The sequence below is a fragment of the Neolamprologus multifasciatus genome, chromosome 12, assembly GCF_963576455.1.
Source record: "Neolamprologus multifasciatus chromosome 12, fNeoMul1.2, whole genome shotgun sequence".
NCBI lineage: Eukaryota > Metazoa > Chordata > Actinopteri > Cichliformes > Cichlidae > Neolamprologus > Neolamprologus multifasciatus.
The window spans coordinates 22388362-22411724 of record NC_140450.1 but is presented as its reverse complement, the minus strand read 5'-3'; the positions used below and the strand labels follow the sequence as shown (position 1 = coordinate 22411724).

The 23363-nt window shown below is 43.2% G+C and overlaps 1 protein-coding gene across 7 annotated transcripts in view; it reads left to right on the top strand.

Annotated features, from left to right (window-relative positions):
• Positions 1-23363, top strand: part of LOC146506965 (multiple C2 and transmembrane domain-containing protein 1-like) — a 143569-nt gene that overhangs the window by 106869 nt on the left and 13337 nt on the right. For 4 of the 7 annotated variants that reach the window (XM_085181450.1, XM_085181449.1, XM_085181453.1 and 1 more), the window contains 5 exons: positions 3241-3297; positions 8628-8726; positions 16100-16209; positions 16838-16947; positions 17137-17234. In XM_085181450.1, coding sequence (XP_085037576.1) covers positions 3241-3297; positions 8628-8726; positions 16100-16209; positions 16838-16947; positions 17137-17234 — 474 coding nt within the window. The remainder of the gene's footprint in view (positions 1-3240; positions 3298-8627; positions 8727-16099; positions 16210-16837; positions 16948-17136; positions 17235-23363) is intronic. The other 3 variants (XM_085181451.1, XM_085181455.1, XM_085181454.1) reach the window with 1 other exon arrangement.

Sequence of the window (23363 nt, the reverse complement as noted above, 5' to 3'; positions counted from 1 at the left end):
AAATTCAGCATAATGCCACAGAGCTGTGTATCCAGCAAGCAGAAGATCACAGTAATAATCCGTCTGACCCTGAGAATATGCTCTCTGTCCTTGAAAACACACTAGGGGTGCTGTTGCACCACTGATGTTGTGCAAGAAGCTTCTCATAACTGTTCTTGAAAAACTTTTAGATATTTACCTGCACAGCTAATAGAAATAGTCCCATCCAGCAAGAAAGATCAGATCTTAATGCTCCTAATAACTCTTTCTTGTTTTGTTTAGTTTTAAGTGCAGGCACCTAAACTGTGCATTTCGCAGGCAACCATATATGCACCAAGAATCGAAAGTTTGGTCTTGTGATGCTAAAGTTCCATATTTTTAGCAATCATGTATCAATTACCAGTTATGTTAATGGCAACACAGTTTTCTAGCCACCAAAATAAGGACATAATATACCACTTTTGTGATATGGTTTGGCCTCAAAGATGACTTATCCCCATAATTTAAACCTCCACATAAACAGCAGTAGTGTACTTGTTTTCAGATTAAGTAGACGATGCACTGTTGGTTTTAACTCACAGCTGTTTTAATTTGCAGCTGGTATTTTTGCCTTGATGCAAAATACAGTAAAGAGGCAAAAAATAATTCAGATAAAGCGCGTCGAGCATGCAGAGCATGTGTTGGAAAGGGAATGCAGCAGCAAATTAATTCTTGCAAATTAGCTCTCCACGTTTAGGCAAAGACCAAACAGATGCATTCACACATCCAAAGCCATTCGAACTCTCAATGTCATTGTGCTCGCTTGCATTCTTTGCGTGTATTTCATATTATCGCATCTATGTATGTATTTATGGGGCACAATGTAATCTGTAAGAGTAGCCTGCATCATCCCTGTATCATTTGAATGGGTCTGAATATGTTAATCCCCACCTCTGTAGATACTGAATTGACTGGAGCAGCTCTGCAGGCAATGTGAGCCCTGCGCGATCCTGTCGACAGCAAGACTTTGATGCTGCCGTGCTGTAATGATAGTAATTCAAACAACATGATAATGGGGGGGATAAGCAGACAAATGATATCATACACCAAACAGGTCTTAGAAAGAGGAAAGAATGAGACAAATAGAGGGAGAGGTAGAGCGATGCAGAGAACGAAAGAGGGATGTTTGGAATTCATTGGCTGCACCGAGGTAATTTATATCCTCCCGTACTGAGACAGTAGCTTCAGTGCACGCATTTAGCCGTGGCAATCTTCAGGGCAGATGACATGTTCCGTGTCTTTTTATTTATTAATTTTACACTGTGTCTCATTGTAGGAAACATGACTTCTCTCTGTAACCAGCGGCAATAGAAGGGAGAGAGCAGAGCGGAGAGCAGAGGGAGACAAACGACTCTATCATTCTCTCTGTCTCTCTAGGTCATGCTTCTCCACCTAGCTCATGTTCATTTCTTTGTTTAAAGTTTGGAGCATGTGCCAGGCATGCCCTGCTAATGCCTCTGTGTGGAAGATTCCATTATATTTCTATTTTGGCATGGATGAAAGGATTTGGAGGGAACCATGATGTCTTTATAAACAGTTATAGTTCATTTGTTTAGAGATGCCAGAAGGCTTTCATTTTTACAGTATCTCATCTACATCTTTTCCCTTGACTGAGCACGAGAATTCCCTCTTCGGTATTTGTATAGTGTAGCGCTGGATGTGCTCAGTGTCAATAAAGAGACCGTCAAATGTGAACAGTCGAGCTTATTTGTCTAGACATGGGAGAGTTTCATTGAGCTGGGAATGGCCAGTTGTTACACAGTCAGACAGTTAAAATGAGGAGTTTCACACATACATGCACAGCACTTTGCCCTAGCGATTCACTTATATTGATAGAACAGGGACGCGTGCGCACGCACACGCAGTACCCTCTCGACTCCGCTGTTCTGACTGAACTCGTCTTTGTTTGTGTGGGAAGCTGCATTTACATAAGAAGCTTATGTCAGCCGCCACATAGTTTCCCCCCGTATTCCAATGAAAAACAAAAAGGACAAAAGCTATTGTCTTGTTAAGTAATGATTTTTGGATTTCTCCAAACTAGTTTGCACTGTTCTGGATTTGCTGGGGGGGGGGGTTGCGGTAATGTCGGGGATGGGTGAAGGTTTTCAAGGGGGTGGGGGCTGGTAACGCTATCAAACAATGAGAGCAGATCAAATCCGAGGTTGAACAGCTGTAGGGCTTATGATACGGCTGTTTGTTTATGTAAATCGTGGGCAACTATATGATTTGTCATATGATTAGCTGTGATGTGTCATTGATAGAGCGTGGATAAGATGCAGCTGTAATGGCTTTCACTTTGGTGGTATCAAGACACAGCCAAGTGTGAACCAAGGTGTTCAGGGATGAACTTCTATGGATATACGTGTGATTATTGCCTTGCTTTCACACATAGAGGTCTCTATGTGATTCCAGTGTGTCTTAAATAATTGTTTAAAATGTGCGCTACTTATTTTGTCCAGTACCCTTTATGCTTGCTGTCGTGAATTTAGACCGAGTGTGAGCAAGCGTCGTAAATCATGCCATTTTTCTTTGTGTTCTACGGTATGTCTTGTGGTTTCTCGGGGCTTCAGAGTCAGGTCGGCTCCAGTTTTCTCAGTTGTGGATCACTGAAGCAAATAGTTGCTGTTCTTTGTGACTTGGTCTCTGCGCTTCAGGCTTTTCTTCTTTCTTCTTTTACGAAGCGTCACACTCGGTGAGGAAAAAGAAAAAAAAGCATAGAGAGCTGAATGTATATAAACCAGTGGTGGAGGTGAGAGACTCATGCAGAGGTTAAGGAGGTCAGAAGAAGAGGAGTTCTGCTGTCTTCTCCCTTTGAACAGTATAAGTCTTACATGCTTTTGTGCAATGCCGTTTGACTGCTTGAATAGACTTTAATCCTCAGCCCGTGGAAATTCAAAGCCAGAGCATTTGCTTGCATTTCCAGAAGTGTCAACATATTTGAACAACAGAATGTTTCTAAAATTAAATTCTAATTGAGAACCATTCTGAAGCTTATGACATATTAGCACTCACAAATCCAATAGTTGTGCTTTCTGCATGTCTTCCATACTCATTAACAAACTCTTGCCAGACATAAGCAGAACCAATCAGCTTTAATATGCCTCTTTGGATGCTCTGATGATGTTAACCCTCTGTTATCTAATGTTTATCTGCACTATAGCTGTTGCATAAACATTTTATTTCTCCTTCTCGTTTTTCTCTTTGCTCTGTTGCAACTGTCAGGAAGCAGTGGAGGACCTGCTGGAGGATGAGGATGAGGATTTTGACAAAGATGACAAGGTAATTATGTCTCGTGTCAGAGATGCATTCACACACACACACACACACACACACTCGCACACACACTGCCTCAGGAGGGGTTGACACTGCTTCACAGACCGGAAACACAAACAGACTAACAAAATGACTCCATCTTCCCCTCCCATCTCTTCCCCCTGTTCAGATATTCTCACTGCCTGAGGCACAAACACATGTTCACAGATTGTACAACCTTTTTAACCTTTTCAAAAGTTTTCTCTTTAGGTGTGTACATAACACATTCCTCACCTTTTCTGCTCGGGGTTTTGCTTTGTTTTTGATCTTTTTGACGCGCTTTGGTGCATTATCCCTAAATTTCCCTTCGTACAACAGTGTGCTAACTTTACAGACACTGTGCTTCAGTCTTTCTTCCTGTGAACATACACCCATATAAAGTGCTTAGTTAGCTATTTAGGTCCATTCACTGCTCCTTTATGTCGCAGTAAAACAGCATCTGGGCTTGTCCAGACACTATCAGGTAACAACAGGTGGCTGCTTTACTGCCTCCGCTCGTTTGCACTGTAGGAACAGCTACTGAAACAAATGCCACTGGATGGGATACAGAACCTTGTCAGTGCTCCACCTGGGAATGGTAATTGAAATAGCACAGCGCTTAATCTACCCACTGCGTTGTCTGCTTTTCTTGTGTGTCAGGTTTGAAATGAAAGTAATTTTCTCCTTCAGACTCTAGTGTGTTGAGGTTTCAAGCAGTGTGAAACAAGAGTGGCATTTTAGCTTAGTTTGCACTTGGTTATATAGCGTGAAAATGAAAATGATTTGACTTGATGCTTGATACTTTTCTGCCTCACACCAGATTGTGATGTGATAATATGGATGGTCTGGTTTGGTAATCTTTTAAAAAAAAAAAAAAACATTTCCAAGAAAGCTGATGTTGGACTCGTAGGCTACATTTACTTATCTAACGCCAACTTTACAACAGACAACAAAAAGGAATGGTTAAAGAAAAAAAACTTTAAAAAAGAAGCAACATTTATCGTGTCATTGGTCAAATAGTCATCCCACTAGAAAGTCAGCAATCAATCAGCCAGGCAGCCAGTTGAGGGATGAACACACAGCAATATGTGAGCATTACATCCTCTCCCACAGTGCAGAGGCAGAAGGAAAGTTTCTTGGCTGTGAAGTTCCAAGGCTGAAATGTACAGGGGGGCACTGACTGAAGATATGCACCAGGCAACCTTGAACCTTTTTTTCCCCCCACTCCTTCCCTGTGTCTGTCCTCCTTATTGCATTTCTAACCTCCTCTCTGTGGGGTGGGGGAATAAAAAATACAAGCATTTGAAAAGCTGCAGATTATATAAAATACACTTTGGACTTTCATATTGAAATGAGGTGCGGAAGCAGTTTGTGCGGCCTCCGTCAGATTTGGTGGCGAACTGATTATTCCAAATAAGAAGGCCTTGCTCTGTGTTCACACAGGGCTGGGATGCTGGATAGCACAGCTGCCACAAAGGCTACAATTTACCAACTCTGGCTTCATACATTTTGATCTATTGCTCCCCTCAACTGTTAGCATTTCATTTGAGCTGTAGGGAAGTTGAAAGGGGGCATTTTTCTTTTTTCTTCGCCTACATCTCTCTCCCCTCCCACTCTCCTTCTTCCCCTTTCCACAACCATCCCCTTCCCTGCCTTTTTTTCTGTTCCCCCCCCCCCCCCCCCCCCCTTTTGCTGTGACACACACTCTCTTCCCTTTGCTCTCCCTCCAACCTGGTTAAGTGCAGAACAAATGGACTTTCAGGGCTTAGCAAATTTGTCTTTCACATTGGATATGAGGTCTTTTACATTGGATATGAGCTGCAGCTTCAGATTGTATGAGTAAGTATGAAGGACGGGTCAAAGGAGGCCTCTTTAATGGCACAGGCCTATAGGGGAGAGTGGGAAGAAGAGAAAGAGAGCAACAGAGAGAGAGAGAGAGAGCAAAGGGAGAGGAAAAAAAGATTAATAAATGTGCCAAGGCCTCATTTTAATTGAACTTGAAGCATATGTTGCAAGTATGTACAATCCGTCCCAGATGTTTACTTGGGCCATGTGCACAGCTCTTCCCAGTGCACCACAAGGCAGCTATTAGCTGGATAACCTTTGCTCCAGAGGGTAAATGGGGTATTACATGGCCAAAAACTAGAGCACCTGTTTTTCATTGCATAGAGGACCCCTTGCAGGCTTTTTGCCTTGGATTACCACATGTGTTTTGACTTAACAGATTGTTGGGCAGACGTGAAAAGTGTCTTTCTTGTGAGCAAGCACTGATATTAGTCACTTAATCTCAATGAAAGTCCAGCATCTAGACTAATTGATGGGGACGGCTGAGTTGTTAAAGCCAAACAGGCAAGCACACGAAGGGTGAAAGAATGTTAGACATAAACTAATTATTTTTGTCTTCTCCCTTCCTTCACGTTGTGTGTGTGTTTGGGTGTGTGTGTGTGTGTGCACTCACCTTAATATGGAATTTTTTTCTTTTTATCCCAAAGTGCATTACTCATGTAACACATAAACGTAAGAGACACATTTATTGAAATTGCGTATCTGGATTTAACAGTTACGGTTATTATTATTTATACTACATATAAGGATGAGTGTTTGAGGGATAAAAAGGCCTAAATTTTTTCATCGATTTGAGAGGCCTGTAGTCTAATTTATGATCGAAAAACCTTTAACTCAGCTTGTGCTGTTGATTATAAAATCACGTCTTTGATTTTCTTTAATGAAATGCCAAAATGAATCTCTTAAATGATATGGACAGGTATCCGGGCCCAAGTGTCTATGACTTCCTCAATTATCTGTGGCCTTTTACACAAAGCAAATCCATGGTTTTCTTTTAAATCTGTCTTACACTTTTAAAACTGCATCCTGCAGTATCTTTGTAGACCCCTTTCACCATCTTGAAATACAGCTTGAGCAGTGTGAGATAGCAAAAACACGCTGCTCATTCCTGTATTTACAAGCATGTGGCTGCAGGGGCTTAAGCGTATAATGTAGCTTGTGATGTCTCCACTCACCTGTGGGCTCGCTGTCCAGAGCTGGCATGAGCCAGTAGCCTTTAGGCTCTGCACGGGTGTGAGTGTTTGTGTGCGTTGATGTGTTTGTGTGAATGTCTCACGTGGATGTGTGTAGCTCAGCTGCCTCCCAGAGGGGGGCTTACTGGAAAAATGGAAAGAGAGAGTGAATGAGAGAGAGACAGACTGAAGGAGTGAGGAGATTACCCTCACACGGTTGACTGGTCACTGAAGCGCTTGTGCTCCGCTCAGCTAGGCTCCACTAGCCTCAGGAGGACCTGACACAGATAAGATACACACTGCAATCATGTCCTGCTCACGGGCTTACTGCTCGGTGCACTCCCTCTCTCTTTCTCCCTCTATGCCTATCTATCAATATCTCGCTCACATACACACACACGTACACAGACATACCACATGTACCAAATCATCTTTTTGGTTTCTCGATTATTCCGACTCGTTTTTCTCCTCGTAGTAAATATAGAGCAGACGTTATTACTTAGTTTGAACATTGACCTGAAAAAATGTGAATGTTTTGTCTTCGTTTTTTTAATAGACCCAGTTCTTCAAGGCATCAGATTTGGGGGTCAAACAGTAACCCACCGGCTATTCTATAATTTAGTTTTTTTTTCTTTAACCTATTGAGGCAGAGGCTTAATATAGTTCTAGTATTTAGGATATCCTCATGTAATGTGTGTACATCCAACCTGACACATCAGTAGTAGATTTTAAAGGTGCTATTGATGAGTTATATAGAATCCCCCGTTTCTTCCTACCGCCACACAGTTTCTCCTTATCCTACTCATCTGTAGTGCTGAGACAGCCATTTCACCCTCTGCTGCTGTCCCTGCAGGCATGACTCATGCAACATACAGAACATGTATGCGCGCACACAATCCTGCCCATGTGTGTGTGTATGTGTTCATCGCTTCTTCTCCTGCAAGCGTATAACTGCTGATGGATGGCTAGTATCAGCACACATATCCAGTGCAGGCCTCACAGCCACTTTCAGCTGTTGATGTTAACACCCAGAATCTCTGTTTCTTTTCAAATGTGGCTGACTGTCGTCTTTCTCTCCACAACTTTTCTCCGTTTCTTTTTTCTCCACTCAATACTATTAAGTGAGCGCTCCATGAAAAGTTAAATAGGGCACATGCAGCGCTGTTTCCACGACTTGTCTCCAGATAGCACATAGAGCTTCTGTAGCACCTCCCTAAGCCACCGCACTCCTCTCTTAGTCCCAGTCACGGCACTGTGCCGATCACTCAGATAACGGCATGGCATAATGTAATTGGACTAAAGAGCGCACTGGGAATTATATCAATGCTCTGGAAGAGGGGAAAAAAGTGTGACTGAAATGTTGTTCTGGGGAGGCTATTGAGCTTGAGATGCAGGTATCGGGGGGGGTTCAGCTGCTGAGGAGAATGGGTGAAAGAGACAGAGCAGGAGAGAAGGGAAGAGAATAAAGTTTGAATGTCTGTCTTTTCTTCTTGCCGCCTGTGAAGGATGAAAAGCGTCACGCTGTAAAAGATGCTTTTGACTTTTCCGCTTCATTTTTCTTCCCATCTCACTGTCTTTTTTTTTCTCCCCCGTTGTTCAGCAGAGACGCTGGTAGGAACTGCATTTTAATCATGTTTTGCTAATAGAGGCAGGAATGAAAACAAAAAGGAGGGTGAAAGAGGCAGAGAGGAGTATTGTCTGTCTATGCAAAACACACTGCATTGTTTGTTTGTTTTCCCTCTTTGTCACACACATACATCAGGTGGATCATCTCTCACTATCTCTATTCCCCCCAGATGCATATCTCTTGCTTTGTCTTTCGCTTTCTATCACCACTCCTTCATTCTCAGTCTTTCTAGCCCGGTTCAAATGAAAATTGGTTATTTTTTGCACCATGGGTCTTTTTTTTGTTGGTTTGTTTTTTTTTCTTTGCTTTCGGCACTATTCTTATGCGCTACAGTGCAGTGACCACGGTCTTTGTAGAGATTGCGGACACGGGCACTCATCCTGATAGATATGCAATAGTCCAGTGGACTCAGGGAGATGCATATTTAGTTAGAATTTTACTACCCAATGCTGTTGTTTCAAAGTTTAAATAAAGATGAGCACTGAAAAAAAGAATCTTTTCTGCATTGCAAGGCTAAAGCTGTTTTGATTGCAGTGCTTTTGCTGTTTTCTTTCCTGCACAGTGTGATAGAAATGTATAAGACCACAGCTGCAAAACATCCACATTTTCTAAACCTTTTGACTTTAATTTCTGTGGGTTGTAAAGAGAACATCTCACTGTAATCTATCCACAAGGACCCTAAACCAGGCCCCTGGGAGGACAGCCGTGATAAAAACCATATCCTCGAGGATATGTTGGCTTCCTGGCACTTTGAATGGATACGAGCAATGGTGGTAAGTTGATCTGTGTGTGGTTCTGGCACCGACTCCCGATGGTGTTTGTTGCTGTCTCCCAGTTCCCTTTTTTAGCTCATCGTCTGTCCAGCGGCCTCTGTGTGCCGTCCTGTCAGGGTTTGTGTACAGTACCTGTCCCCCATGTCCGCGTCTCGATTAACACCCACACACACACTGCACGTTTGACCCTCCAAATCCAAACCCACTGCAAGGGTTCTGCCTGTGCCTGCTTTTTAAGGTAATGGGGGAAGCTACTGAGCTCCAGCATGGAAAGCGGCCCCTGTCTTTGTCTTTGACTTCCCTGTGGCATTGTAGACTTGTTAAACATTGAGGTGAAATGTGTAGACTGAGGTGTGACGGTGTGTTTTGCTGGTGGGGCTTTTGGTTCTGGGGCAATAAAAGGTGACATAGGAGTCACTCGAGTGCTTTTGTGCTTATTTATTTTTGATACAGTTTGCACAGAAACAGGGAGCACAAGGGAATAAAATGTTCTTCTGGGTTGGTGTAGTTATTTTGTTTTTTTTGGCGTGCCAAAAAGTAAGCTTTTAGATTCAAGCTTCTTTGAAAGTACTAATTAGGACTCACTCACACATAAGGACTACTTTTACACCTTATGACCCCCTAAGTCACTGATAATAGACAGCTAACAAACTAATTTTCGAGTGAGTTTCAGTTCCCTGAGTGTGTGTGCATGGGTATGCGGTGGCTGGTGCGGTGATTTAAATGTTTTTCTCAGCGCTTTTGCTTTAAAGTTGCTACAGGAACTGCAAAATTGTCACATATTGCTGAAGAAAATCCCAATGCTCATTATGCCTAATGCAACAATGACTACTTCCCCCTACTGTTATTGTTCTGAATCGCATACACACAAGTGGCTGAACCAACTGAACTTTTTGATTGATGAACTATGCATCAAAGGATTACAACGAGCAGCTCCTTGCACTGTAGGTGAGGAGTTCTTGCGTGTTCTTATCCACCCAAAGTAACTCTTATCGAGACTCTCGCCGAATAGGATGTTGGAGATGGCACACACTCAGCCCTCTCGGTCTCTCATTGGACAGAATGTGGAGCACAACACTTGACAGCAGTGTCGTCTGAATTTGAAAGTCAGACATGTAAGAAGGCAGCCGCCACCTTTTCTTTTAACAAGAGTCATAAATCTGTAATGAGCACAGAGAGGATGCATATTTTATTTACTTTTTTGAAGATGTGATCCCTTCACTTCATAGCAATGCACTCTCGTTCTGTTGTTTTTTTTTTTCCCTTCCCAAAACAAAGTTTAAGACAGTAGATTTTACAGCTTTTTCTATCTCCTGTGTGTCTGAATATGAATGTATAATTAAAAACATGCCAAGGTTAGCAGGTTTTACAGATTGAGGTGCAATTTCGCCCCAGCAAGATTAAAATATGATGTCATTAATGAGAGTAGTTAAAAATGTGACACGCGTGTCTTTGAGTTTTGTATGTTTCCCTGATTTTAAAAATATGAAAGCTGATATGTACTCTCATCTTTTAGGCATTTGACAGTACAGTGGGATGCTGTGTGTTTTAAGCCAACCTGGACAGAGAGACTTAGACAAACAGACGCACTTAGACAGACTGACAGACTGACAGACTGACGGACGAGGGGAGATGGGCTGGAGCAGCTAAACCAGGCCAACAGAGGACAAGACTAATGTCGTCCCATTCATCACACTCCGCCAGGCTGCTTCCTGGGAAGGACAGGGGAAGGAGAGTGCGGGAGCAGGGGGAGCAGAGGTGAGGTAGGATGGCGGTTCAGGGCGTGGCATGCAGCGGGAGGCCAGGAGAAGGTGATCAAGTGATCAAGAGCAGAAGTTGAGAGGTAGTAGTCATTTATGTTTTTGTGTGCGCACCTGACCTTGAGCCTTGATAGAGTGGCTGGTGTGGTGGAGGTGATGAGAGGCCCCACGGGGATATGGGTAAAGATGATCAGTGGCAAACAACCTCCTGCCAACCAGACACATTAGAGACACGCACACAAACTCACACTCATAACGCCAGAAACCTTTCTCTTTAGGACAGGAAGCAGAGGTCAAACTGAAAATATATTAGCGCCGCCTCCTTTAAAAACTCGCTACTCTCGTTCCCCCCTAACGCTCTCTTTTATATACAGTATGTGTAAACTTATCCCCGCAATGGGACTTGGCTGGGTGAAGAGACTAATTAGTGCTAGAGAGCATTGTGCGTGCGCGGGCCACCTTCAGCTGACAGTCTTAACTGGAGCTTGTCTTTGACTGTGTTGAAGCAATTCTCAGCACACACAGGTTCTCTCAAACGAGCAATGCAGCACATCATGTGAACGCAGGAAAATACATATACAGTCTTTCTGCTCCGGCCTATAGGAGCAGGATTCAGGATGCCCCTTCTCATCTTTACAGGACGTGCTGTGCATCTCAACAGCACAGTAACACAAATATTTCTGTATTATGTTTAAAAAAAGAGAGAAAGAGAGGTCAAGATGGAAAAAAATGTATCCCCCCTCACCCATTTGCCCATGGATTAGCTGTTATATGGGATAAATTATTTATTAAAATGGTACCCACCGCTTTAAAAAAAAAAAAAAAAAATCGAACATCTGCCCCTTTCATGTGGCGCTGGCGAGGCGCCAGGTTGCAGGGTGGTATCTGAGGCCATTCACAGGGTCTTTGTCTTGTCCTGTTGTCATTTCCTAACAGAAAAGAGATGGTATTCTAGGCCACTGGGTCCTTTTTTTCTTCTTTTTTTATTCCCCAGGGGGCCTTTCTTAACTCCCAATTGGTAAAATCTGTGACTCATCTTGTCCCCAGTGGAGTTGGTATTACTTGGAATAGACCTCGGTAACACAATAGCTTTAGAGCAGCTGAACTATTTAAATGGCCAACATAAGAAAAATGGGTTCCATGCTTCATTTGATATTTTTATTACTCTTAAAATGCTAATGAACACATGAAAATGGGAAAAATAAACCACAAAAAATGCTTAGCTCACAAACAGTTAGATTTAATCTTAAAAACAAGAAACAAGGGGAAGGTGCTGACTAACAGAAATTCAGCAGTGAAAACTGGAGTTTATATTTATATAAAATACAATTTTGGAAGCTTTTCTTTTCTGTGTTCTCTATGTTTTCCTGCTTTTTCATTTAAGCTGTCTCTATAGTGCTCTGTTTCGACTTGTGGTTCATGTACAGTGCTCGACACATCGCCACTAGAGAGAACAGTATGCCATGGGTGAATGCAAATGAACCAATAAAGGCCTGCTCTCCTTCCAGTGACATGCACTTTCATCAATCATTTTCTTTATTTCCACTAATTAAAAAAAAATGCACACCCAAATAACATCTTTATGAATACAAAATCATTGCTTTCTTTTTTGTTCAGTAGATAGCGACACACCTAATTTAAATATACAGTAGATGCTAATCATATGCACTATTTATTATCGTGTCATTGCTAGTTCTTTCGAAGGCTTTGGAAATTGAATTCGTGTCACCCTCTAGCATTCCTCAAGTTGTTCAACTTTTCAGTGTTTTTTTTTTTTTTGTTGTTGTTTTTTTCCTGGGGTGGAAATGGGAGGGATGTCGTCTCTCTCTGCAGTTACAAAATCAACAAGAACGCTTTCAGATGCCCTCTGGGAGCCACATATTAGCATCCTGTCACATTTTATATGACATTTCAATTTTTACTGTGCTGCCAGAGTGAGAGGGGCAAAAAAAAGGAAAAACAAAGAAAAACAGGTGCAATTTTAGCACAGCGGCAACGAGCTGCAGCCACTTGTGGTTCAGACTCATTTTGCAGTTTGATGGGATATATGCCGCTACATTATAACGGTTAGGTTTATCATTTTTATGGCGTAAATCAGCAGGGAGAACAGTGTGATCAGAGGTTAAAATAGTCTCCAATGGCTCTCTCTTTTCCACCAAGTAGATATAGGACAGATATTTGAGTCCAACCTAATAGGCTAAGTCCTCAGTGACCTCTCTCTTGTTTAGCTCTAGGCCTTGGGTCAGTGAAGAACAAACTGTCTTTGTAAAGTTTACAACTGCTCACTTTGCACTTTTGCATATAGATGTACTTTGCTGTGATGACGGTGTCTTTCTGAGAGAGAAATGGAACAGTCGAGTGCGCCCAGGCTTTGTGCATCTTCCCTTTGTTAAATATTTAAGTTAGTTTTCAAGGAGTTTACCACATTTGTTTACCACAATTTACCAGCAAGTGCAATGTGGTTAGCCTGACTTGGCTGTTTCTTTGACTGTGTGTGTGTGTGAGAGAGAGTGTCCCTGGGCTCTCTCTGGTATCACTGAGGGGTTATTTTTCCTTAACACATATAAACAACTCGCATCACTTTTAACGAGCCTTTATTGCTGTTCGGCTGCTGGGCAATAAAGGCTGAGATTTCAAACCGCACTTCACACATCCAAACAATGATGCAAACCTTGGACATAGGGATGTATTTATTTTCTTTAAATGGCATCCATGCCATTAAAACATGCAACTCTCACCCAACAAAGGACACCAACTCACTAAATATTTCAGCTTCCAACCTGATGATAGTTAATTGATGTCAAGTAATTCCTTCTGCACAAGGAAGCATCTCATTCACCAACTGTCTTTATGGAGCTTCTAATGCACAGTAGTAGAATATTCTGCTGACTTTTCTGTGAAAATATCTGTTTTTCTGTCTGTCTGTCTATCGATTGTGTATAGATGAAGCTGGCGTGTTTAAAACTAATGATGCTAAACACATTAGGCAAGTTCATGATGTTGCCTGGCTGATTCAAGCCAAGCGGCATCATCCATCACGACCGGGTTGCTGTAGGTGTTGGGATTTGTAGCATACTTTGAGCATTAAAATGGCTTGCATCTGTGGCCAAGCTAAATCAGAGAGAGGCCTAGCCAGAGTCGATTTTATTAGCCTTGCCTTCACTTCTCCAAACAAACCCACTTAGTCTCCCTGACAGAAACAGGAAGACACAGATGGAAATACAGGCCCTAAGACTCCTGTAAAGCACTCGCTCCTCCTGAGTGAGACAAGAAGCTGGGCAAGAGTGGAAAAACCATGTTCTAATTACTTACCACATGTGAGCTAATTGAAACACACGGTTCTTGCAAAATACGTGTGCCCAAAGCATGAAAAACAAGTCTTTTATTTAAAAAACTTGTAATGGATCTGCTCTTGAGGAGCGCAGATTTTATTTTGATATGAGTACTTTCTCTATTAGTCATGACACTGTAGTGCGAACATGCTCAGTAGAAAAAGAAACCGCCTTTTGAAATCAAGGACCCCTATCATCTAATCTCTGTTGGGATATTGTTTGTAGAGTCACGCAGCAAGACCAGGTGTGCAGATCAACCTTATCTAATAGCTGTAGGGTGTGTGTGTTTGTGTGCATATTAGGTTCCATTATAAGAACAGGTTGCCTGACTCCATATGTGCGCAGTGTGCAGGGAAGCTGGGAAAACAAGGTTCTCCGTGGCCCTCGGTGTTATTGCTACCTCCCACCTCCCCAAGCCGTGTTTGAAGACAGGAAATAGGAGTCAGACCACAGTCCGAAGGGCATGTGGCAATGGTTTATACTCAAATGACCTCTGTCTTATCCTCTCCACCCCCGCCCGGTATCTCACACCACTCCTGTGGCCCTCAAACACTCTCCCCTGAGCCCAGGACCGAAAATAAAACGTCCTGACCCGGCCCAGCCTGGCTCGGCTCGGCCTCACCAAGCCCAGCACAATAGACCCTGCATTCTGAGATTTGTTTGACTCAGCAATGAAAAACAGATGGACTTTGAGGAAAGGCCTTAGAAGAGGAGGACAGCGGGAGGAGGAAAGAAAGGGAGTCTTGTAAAATATTTGCGAAGAAAAATAACCCAGAGACGCTGTCTAATTATATCTATTTGTCTTGTGTGGTTTTGCTGGGGAGGCCATGTGGTCTCCCTGACTGCTCCATGGTTCATTTTTCACATTATCTGATCCTGGACGGAGAGCAAAAAGACAAGGGTGGGTTTGGGGGGCAGTTTGGGTCTCAGTGGGAGGGTTGTGGTGAGGTGGCTGGCCTCAAGATGGAAATGTGGTAAAGGCCTTTGAGGTCCTGAAGGTTTCAGGTCTTTGACTGCTTCACTGTCTTCTTTGGCGATGGTAGTTATAATTACTTAGAGCTTTACTTCTCTAATCTAGCAACGTCCATCAATCTTCATCAGTAACATAGTCTTTCCTACACACAGAAAGAAATACTAGGCATGTGTGGTTATATCATCATCTTTTGGTTTTGGGGAAACTTTTCTTGATTAAGATTTGAGGGTTTTTTTTGTTTTACTGTGTAAAATATTTACTTTCTTCAGCTTATTCCATTCAAACTATTTCTTATCTCACTGTTTCTGGCATCTATAATTTATTTTCTTCTATTACAGGTGTTTATGCCATTGGTGTGGTAGAGAACTTTCACATGATCATCCTGTAATTACAGCCTTCTCCTCCTTCACCAATTTGTTTAAAAATCACCTCCTCCTGCCACATTATGAACACGATAGTGCACATAATACTCATATGACTTTCTCCTGGATATTTCTTTTCTACCCTTTTGTCTTCCAAGCATGTCCACCATTCACATATTGCAACAACCAGTCTGCGTGTCGATGTCCTCACTCAGCCAATGGCGTTTAATTGCTCTCTGTCACCTCATTTTGTCCAGATCCGTCGTGCCCTGCCTGTCAGTCAGCAGCTCGTTGACTGTTGCATGACTTTTTAAATTCTTCACTTTGTTTCGGTAAGAAGGGCAGGGGTTGTCAACTTCAGATTGCCTGCCTATTTTGTGACTCCCCCCCGACCCCTCCCACTCTGAAGTCTTGGTGGTGAGTGACAGTGTTAATAAGGATGATAATGATGTCACGGCTGGTGACATCATCACACTGTGCCAGCCAGGAGGACAAAAGAGAGCTCTGCCTGGTCTTCCAAGCTGTGTTGGCAGCAGCAGCAGAGAGAGAGAGAGCGAGCCCAAAGATTGATCTATCCATTCGGCTCTCAGTTTAATTCTGCTCCTCTCTCTGCCTATTCACATATTCAAATTTTGCCTGTGTGAGGATTCGTAAGGAGGAAAACATTTTGATTTGTTCTGCCAACTTTATATCTCTATTACTGCCTGGAATGAAAGCACTCTGTCACTTTATGCAGGATATCCGGTGATTTGGCTCCCCACTCCAAATCTTTGACGCTATTTAAAATGTATTGTTTTCACAAAGACGCCTGTGCCCAGCCTCTCTCTTCTCTCTCTCCTCCTGTCTCTTCTCTGTTTCCCTCCACGTCTTCCTCCCTCATCCTCGCTTTCTCTCTTTCTCTCTGTCTCTCTGTCTCTCGCCTACATCTCTATCTGTCCTCTTGCAGGACTCAGAAAGAAAGGGCTTCATGAACAAGCTTTATGCCATTCAGGACGTGTGCATCAGTGTGCAGAATGCGCTAGATGAAGTGGCCTCCTATGGCGAGAGGATAAAGAAGTGAGTCGTAAGCCTGCTCCTCGGCACCCGGCCCGCTCTGCTCTGCTCCGCACGTCCCTGTGTTGTTGTTTTGGTTGTGTTTTCTTTCTTTTTTTTCTGCCACTCTGGCCGGTTCCCTTTGCCAGCATAACTGAGTATAACTTAGTGCCGCTCTCGAGAATTAATGCCAGTGTGATACCCAACCCTGGGGAACAAATAGAAAGACTGCTTGTCTTTATGTCCACCATATCTTACTTGACCTTGCTTTACCTTTTGTCATGCAGATATTAAATTAAATACACTGCATGCACTTACACAAAATCATTTATTTATTAATTTTTTACATACCTGTATGCACTGACAGCCTTTTTTTAACATACGGTTCATACACAGAAAGTTTTGTTTGTTTTGTTTCATTTAAAGTTAGAGTTGAAGATACAAGTAAAAGAACTGGTTCTCAAAAAGTGCTTTTCTACATCTAAGTGCTTTCTAACATTCACACTCTAATGAATTCAAAAAGGTGTAAAATATTCTCCCTGCAACCTGTTAAACTTTGCTGACTCATTCCTACATTATTTCTCAGCATGTTTTTATTATATCTGGAGTGAGCATTGCTGCTTATATTACTCTCCTTCTCCTCTCTTTGCAGCACATTTAACTGGACTGTGCCTTTCTTAAGTTGGTTAGCTATCGTGGCTCTCGGAGTGGCCACCATCATCCTCTATTTCATCCCTCTCCGATACATTGTGCTGGCCTGGGGTGAGCTAATGTTGTATTTTTTATCACATCATATAGTATATAAGAACATTCGGATACTCTATCTAAATAAATCTGTGTGCCATGATGTTTTTTGTGTGAGCACACAGAGACAGTACAACAAATATGAAGATGTGTCTGTCTTTCCTTCTTTCAATTCTTACCCGTCTGCCCCCACTTTTCTCTCTGCAGGAGTGAATAAATTTACAAAGAAGCTACGAGACCCCTACACCATTGATAACAACGAGCTGCTAGACTTTCTGTCCAGAGTGCCCTCAGACGTACAAGTGGTGGGTGAAATTTTATATGTTTCATTTTTTATATATTTTTTGAGATGACTATCATCATCTGTCAGTTCCGGGCTTCTTTTATTATCTCCTCTGTCTCCTCTGTTTTCTTTCCCCTTCTTCCTCGTGGTCTCTGACTCCTCACTGTTGTGCTTTCATGTAGGCTGAACTGACTATTCATTGTTTTAGCCATACAGACATCTAATCTAATTATTTCAAAGCTGTTTCTGTGTTTTCCTATTAAAAGCTTCCAAGTCTAATTCAATTTCCACATACATGGCAGGAGCTGTGTAGTAAGATAACAAGGTTAAGTGAGTTTAGTGGCCGGCATATAACTAGGTTGATTGACTCCATACACGTACACTCACACACAATTACAGTTAGATGCTGTCTCACAGCTTTGCTAGTAATTGAAACAGAGTGTAAACCAAGACTTAACCAGCCCCATGCGGTTTTGCTTCTACATTAACCGTGAGATCAGATTAACTTTGTGGCTGATGATTACAGATGCTTTCTCAGGTAAAATATAGGTGTGTGTGTGTGTGTGTGTGTCTATGCTAACAGTAACATGCTGTGCTGCCCAGGACCTAGTGCAGTTTAAACTGCAATTAAGCAGCAGCTTGTGAAAGTTGTTGTGTTATCCAGCACCAATGGTTTCCATTGTGGCTGTTAGGCCCCGCTGAGCTGAGTTCAGTACGCACACACAAACGCACACAGATGGAGGCTGAGACTGAACGACCTGGGGCCTCTGATATGACCAATTCCCTGCCATATCATTGCTGACACACTTCCTCTTTGATCGCTTGTTGCCCGCAACTTCTTTCATCTTTACAGGGTCATAATCCTTGCTCCCCTACGCACCCCTGCCAGCCCCCCGTACCCCACTCCCCCTCTCTGCCCCCGTGCAGTTTTACAGTTTTGTAGTTTACAGGGGCCTGCTGCAGCAGCAGGCACAGGGCAAGTAGCCATCGAGTTAAATGAGCCCAAGCTGTCCCCTCTGGTGAAGTGCAGCCACCTTACACACCTGGAGCCTGGAGGAGTTGAAGGGTGAAGGGGCCCTTGCCTGGCAGGTATGAGGCCTTTACAAGACCCCTAATGAGGGCCTGCTGGCTAGGGAAAGAGGGGGCAGACACAGTGCTCTGGTCTGGTGCCCATGCTGCTGGAGTTGTGCCTACTGTATAAGTAATACTGTAAGTGCTACTGTAATGGTTATTGCTGCAGCTGTTGAAATGGTAATTGTTGCCAGGTTTCACTGAGAGTTTGGAGGCACTGAGAGCAACGAGGGTGAATGAAGGGGTGAGAAGGGTAAAAATAGAGAAAAGATGAAGGCAAAAATAGAAAAGCATGAGGGCAGAAAGCAAGAGTAAAACTTTGTTTTATGTGCCCGTTAAGCCAGTGCCAATGTTTATTTCTGCAAATAGGAACAGGTCAGTGAAATTCAGCTAGTCAAACCCGTGATGGTCACGGAAAAATTAGTTTTCTGAGAAGGCACCCTGCTCTGCGGTCATTGGCTAAAAACAGACCGGAACGTTCTGCTCTGCAGTGCGTCCGGTCGCTGCCTCCGGTGGTGGGTTCACCTCATTGCCTGCCCCCGTCTCGCTGGGTCAAAGACGTCTGTGGGGATTGAGCCCTTGAGGCTTTCAAATGATGCACAGAGGTGCTGGGGTCTAAATGGAGTGTCCCCTCACGGGCACGTGTCTATGGCACCCAGTAGTACTGGTGCAGGGGCCCACTATGCTTGACATCCTGGATGACTAATGAATACTATTTCTGGGCCTCAGTGTGACCTCACACACATATATAATCACATACACACACACACACAGACTCTCACACACAGAGTTTTCCCAGCCGTTGTGCATGTTAGGTGGGTTGGGGTATTTCAGTGTACTGTTCCGCATCATTTGAAGGTGCTTCAGTGCTGCCAGAACTGATGAGGTTCTAATGACTTTCTATACAAAGGGCAGCCACACTGGTCCACAGTTCATACGCTGCATATACTGAGGCTATACAATAGAGCAAGGCAGAAGCTGTGGGACATAGCCTTAGTCTTCCCTAATTTTAAATTTTTCTTTATATTGTGCGTAGTATGGGAATGACTTTGCAGTAACATTTGTTTGTCAGCATTCGTACAGTGAATGGAAGGCACTTTACCAAAGGAAGTCTCTCAAAATACTGATACTAGGCCCCTAACAGCTTCGCCAGACACCCTGTAAAAGCTAAATCACCAGCGGAGCCTGGGAGCTGCAGTTTCTTTTTACCACTTCAACAGTTTACTTAAATCATTATCTCTCTCTGTGAGCACCCATGTTAAAGGCTGGCATGATGTTTAGCACACATGTGTTTAAAGGAGCAACCGTCTCTCTTTGGATTACAGTTTCTTGTGTCTGGTTTGGATCGTTTGCTGGTGATAACGGATGATACCGGGGAATCCTTCATACCCTCTTAAACGAGGCCATGCTCAGGACCTTAATAGCGCCAAGTATTCCCTACCTGGTGTTTGGGAGGTGTCAGCGCACTAGTATGTTTTACGACACCATTAGCCATGCGAGCCAGGGAGTGCGTAAATGGGGGGCAAGGCAATTAGCATGCCAAGTGGCCCTTTATGATCGGTGTAAAGGAGCTGGATCAAATCCCCAATACAAAAATAAGCATGAATTCCAATTTAGCGGCTAATGAACAGCGGGCAGTCGGGTTAATATTTTTAGACAACATTTATGTTGGGGATGAAACCTCATCGGACGTGCAGGGGACAAAGGCAGGATAGTTAAAGGCTGAAACGGTGCCAAATGCCATCACTCACATCTACTAGCGGTCTCTCTCTCCTTCGCTGTGCCCTTCCTACTTTTGCAAGAGGTTTAAACATTTCATTGCAAGAGGGCAATTAGTCACTATTCAGTCTGTGTCTTGTCACAACAGCTAACGGGCAAAAGTTTTCCTTACTTTTTTTCCCTCACTTACTGGTTTACGTCACCTTGGAATGCCTTTTCTCCAACACAACAATAGACACGATTGCTGAATCTTCCTATCTGCAGATGTCTGAACTGTACACAGCAGTGCTTCCCTGGAAACATTTAATAACCCTTATGCTCGTTTAGGTGTCACACGAGATGAAACCCGGCGAGTTTCGTGCTTTGCGCGAAAAAGGACTGAAAGGGAGAATGACATAGTGTCGTATATAGCTCGCTCAGGTTTTTTTGAATCAATTTATTTACTCGCCTATTTGCGTTTTTCTTTCCCCCCACCTTTTTTTTTGTTTTTTTTTGCTCACTATCAGCCACCTTGGTTTCGCCTTGTCTGTCTGCCCACACTGGCAACATCAAAACACTGTCAAAGGTTCAGTGTGAAAGGGGGTGAGAGAACATGAGAGGCAGTGAGGGAAGAGCAGGTCCTGGGATGCTTTGTGGGTAACACGGTTAAACGAAGCACTATGCATGGTACACGCTCCCCTTCAGCGGAGCACACTTCAAAGCCTGTTTTGCACTTGTACTGTCAACATTTGGGAAAGGAGAGGAGCGAGGGTGGAGCAGCCTTTGAGCAGTGCTGGGTCTTTACCCGCCGCTTCTCTTGTCGATGTTCCCTTTAAGTTCCCCGCTCGTGTACCAAATTGCTTGTGTGCTTGCTGCATTACCTCACTTTTTACTTTCCCCCCAATTTTGGTTCATTTTATTTTACTAACGTCCCACTTTCTCCTCGCCTCCTCTGCGTTTTCTTTTTCTTCTTCCTTTTTGTTTTTTTTTTGTTTTTTTTAACTTTAACTAGCTCTTGCCTCCACTGGTTTTGGCGCCTGTGTGGGTGCTTTTGCGTGTGTGCTATTAGGTGAGGTGAGTGGGGAGCCAAGGGTGTAACATCAGGCGGGCCTGTCACCTGCGAGCTGGAATTGAACCTGTGATGCATGAGCCCCCATTTCTCCCGGCTGGCAGCTCTTCACAGTGAAAACTCTTGTTTTGATTGAAATATTGTTGTTGTTGTTTTTTTTTTGGCACTATTTCTTTTTGTTGATCCCCTTCGCAACTCTTCATGAGAAACAAAACCTTACTTTCTACTGACAACCAAACTTTTCTTTGTTTGCATTCACTCACAAACAGGAATTGTTTGGACAGGAATGTCAACGCACGGAATTAAATTGCCGTGTATCTTCTTTGCTCCTGTAGGCGTTTGGCCATTCAGTGATCACGCACAATACCTGTCCTACTTTTTGGATTCATACTGACTTGTTTAAAACTAACAGCGAAAGATGCGAATGAGCTACATATGGAGGAACACTTTATTAAAGTTGGATCTTTTTAATTTGCTTTTAGTTATTTGATGATGAGTACGATAGATGTCCGCGCTGACGTGCTGTTATTCCTTTGCTCACGAGTGAATTCAATCATTCAGCAATTCACCCACTTGTTCTTCTACAGATGCACCACTGTCATTGATTGCAGTCAATGTGGGCACTCAGCCAGCACTGTCATGGTCCCCTAACAGAACTACCACTGCATAAACACACACACATACACACACACAGGGCCATACAAACCCGTCTCTGTCCCCTGGGTTTTTGTTCTGTTGTCTGCTTTAGTTGGCATGGCTATAAAAGGATCCCCACCCACATATCTGTCATCACCCGAGCATCCACAGATATCCCTCTGTCTCACTGTCTCACCCAGTCTCTTCTTTCCTCTCATTGTTTTCTCTCCTTCTCCCTTTGTTGATTTGTTCTTTTTTTGTTGCCTATTTCTGTCCCTTCTTTATCTTGCTACTCATCATTCTCCTTTCCTCTACCTGGATTGCCTTTCGGCGTGCAGTCTTACTTCTTTCCTGACTGTGTCCAACAAACAGACTGTATTTGTACAGCTGTATGTTACCTTGTATAAATACAAGTATGTTGTTAGCTTGCCTTGTGGACAGTGTGGAGTATCCAGATCGGAATCAGAGCAGTCTGGCTGCTTAGTGAGGCGTAGAGAGCAACACATGCTGGCCTAACCACTCTGTAAGCACCTTAACGGGACATTGGTGACCAGCACTGTGAGACAGAGGAAGCAAAATAACCCACTGTGTGTGTGTGTGTGTGTGCGTGTTTGTTTGTTTGTTTTTTTATATGATTTGATAATGATAAAAAAGTGCCTAGGTTTTCTGTATGTGGGTGTCTGTGCATTCTTTCTCTTTGATGGTGTTCATTGGTATATGAGTGTGTCTGCATTTTGAAGCACATACACACATGTGGACATGTGTATTGGGCTTTGCAGGCACAGGACTGGAAGGCTTCATTGAAGCGACAGTGGGAACCAGTAAAAGATGGATGATAAAGGCTTGTTCCCAGTCGGTGCTGAAAGATGCTGCTGTTCCTGTCCATAGTAGACAGAACTACCATGAGACAGAACAGAGAAACCATATTGATGTCGGTTTGTTGTCTTCCTGGAGAATCAGAGAGAGTGTCAGTCATTCAGCCAGGCAGAGTAGCCTATAGTACATCAACTTAGGAGGGAATCCTCAGACGATTCTGGCTCTTTGGTGCAGTCACTGTTAAGTCTATTTTTTTTTTTCTATTAGTATTCCGATTCAGTGGCTAGTGCTTGTCGCTTCCTTGAGTTTGTCTAGACTAGCAACTGCATTTGTGCGCGCATGCACGGATGTGCACATTTGAAAGCGAGTGTGACAGCCTCTGTTTGTTGATACTCAGCCACTGTGATGCCGTTTGCATCTGACTGTCCATCACTTCCACGTAAGAGCAGTTTCTAGGATCGGCTCACCATCTTTGGAAAGGATTCTGTCAAGAGTGAATCAATTCTTGTTGCTGAGACATACTGTGACACTCCCTGAGTGATGACGCTAAGCATCTTATGAAGTGATGAAGTGAGGCAATACGCAACTAAAATGTCTGTTTAAAGTGGTTTAGCGATGCAGTGCAGATACAAAAATAATGTCCTGGTAATTTATAGGATTAAGGAGTAGTTTAACATTTTAGAAAAGCTTTGTTTTTCCCTTTCTTGCTGTGGAAAAAAGGGACAAGACTGATACCATTCTCATTTGTGTCCATTAACTGGCACGGACATATGATTTGCACAGCTCAGTTTGGTATCAAACAATAGGAACAGCTTAGAGCTTGCCAAAGGTAACAAAATGTGCCTGCCAGCACCTCCAAAG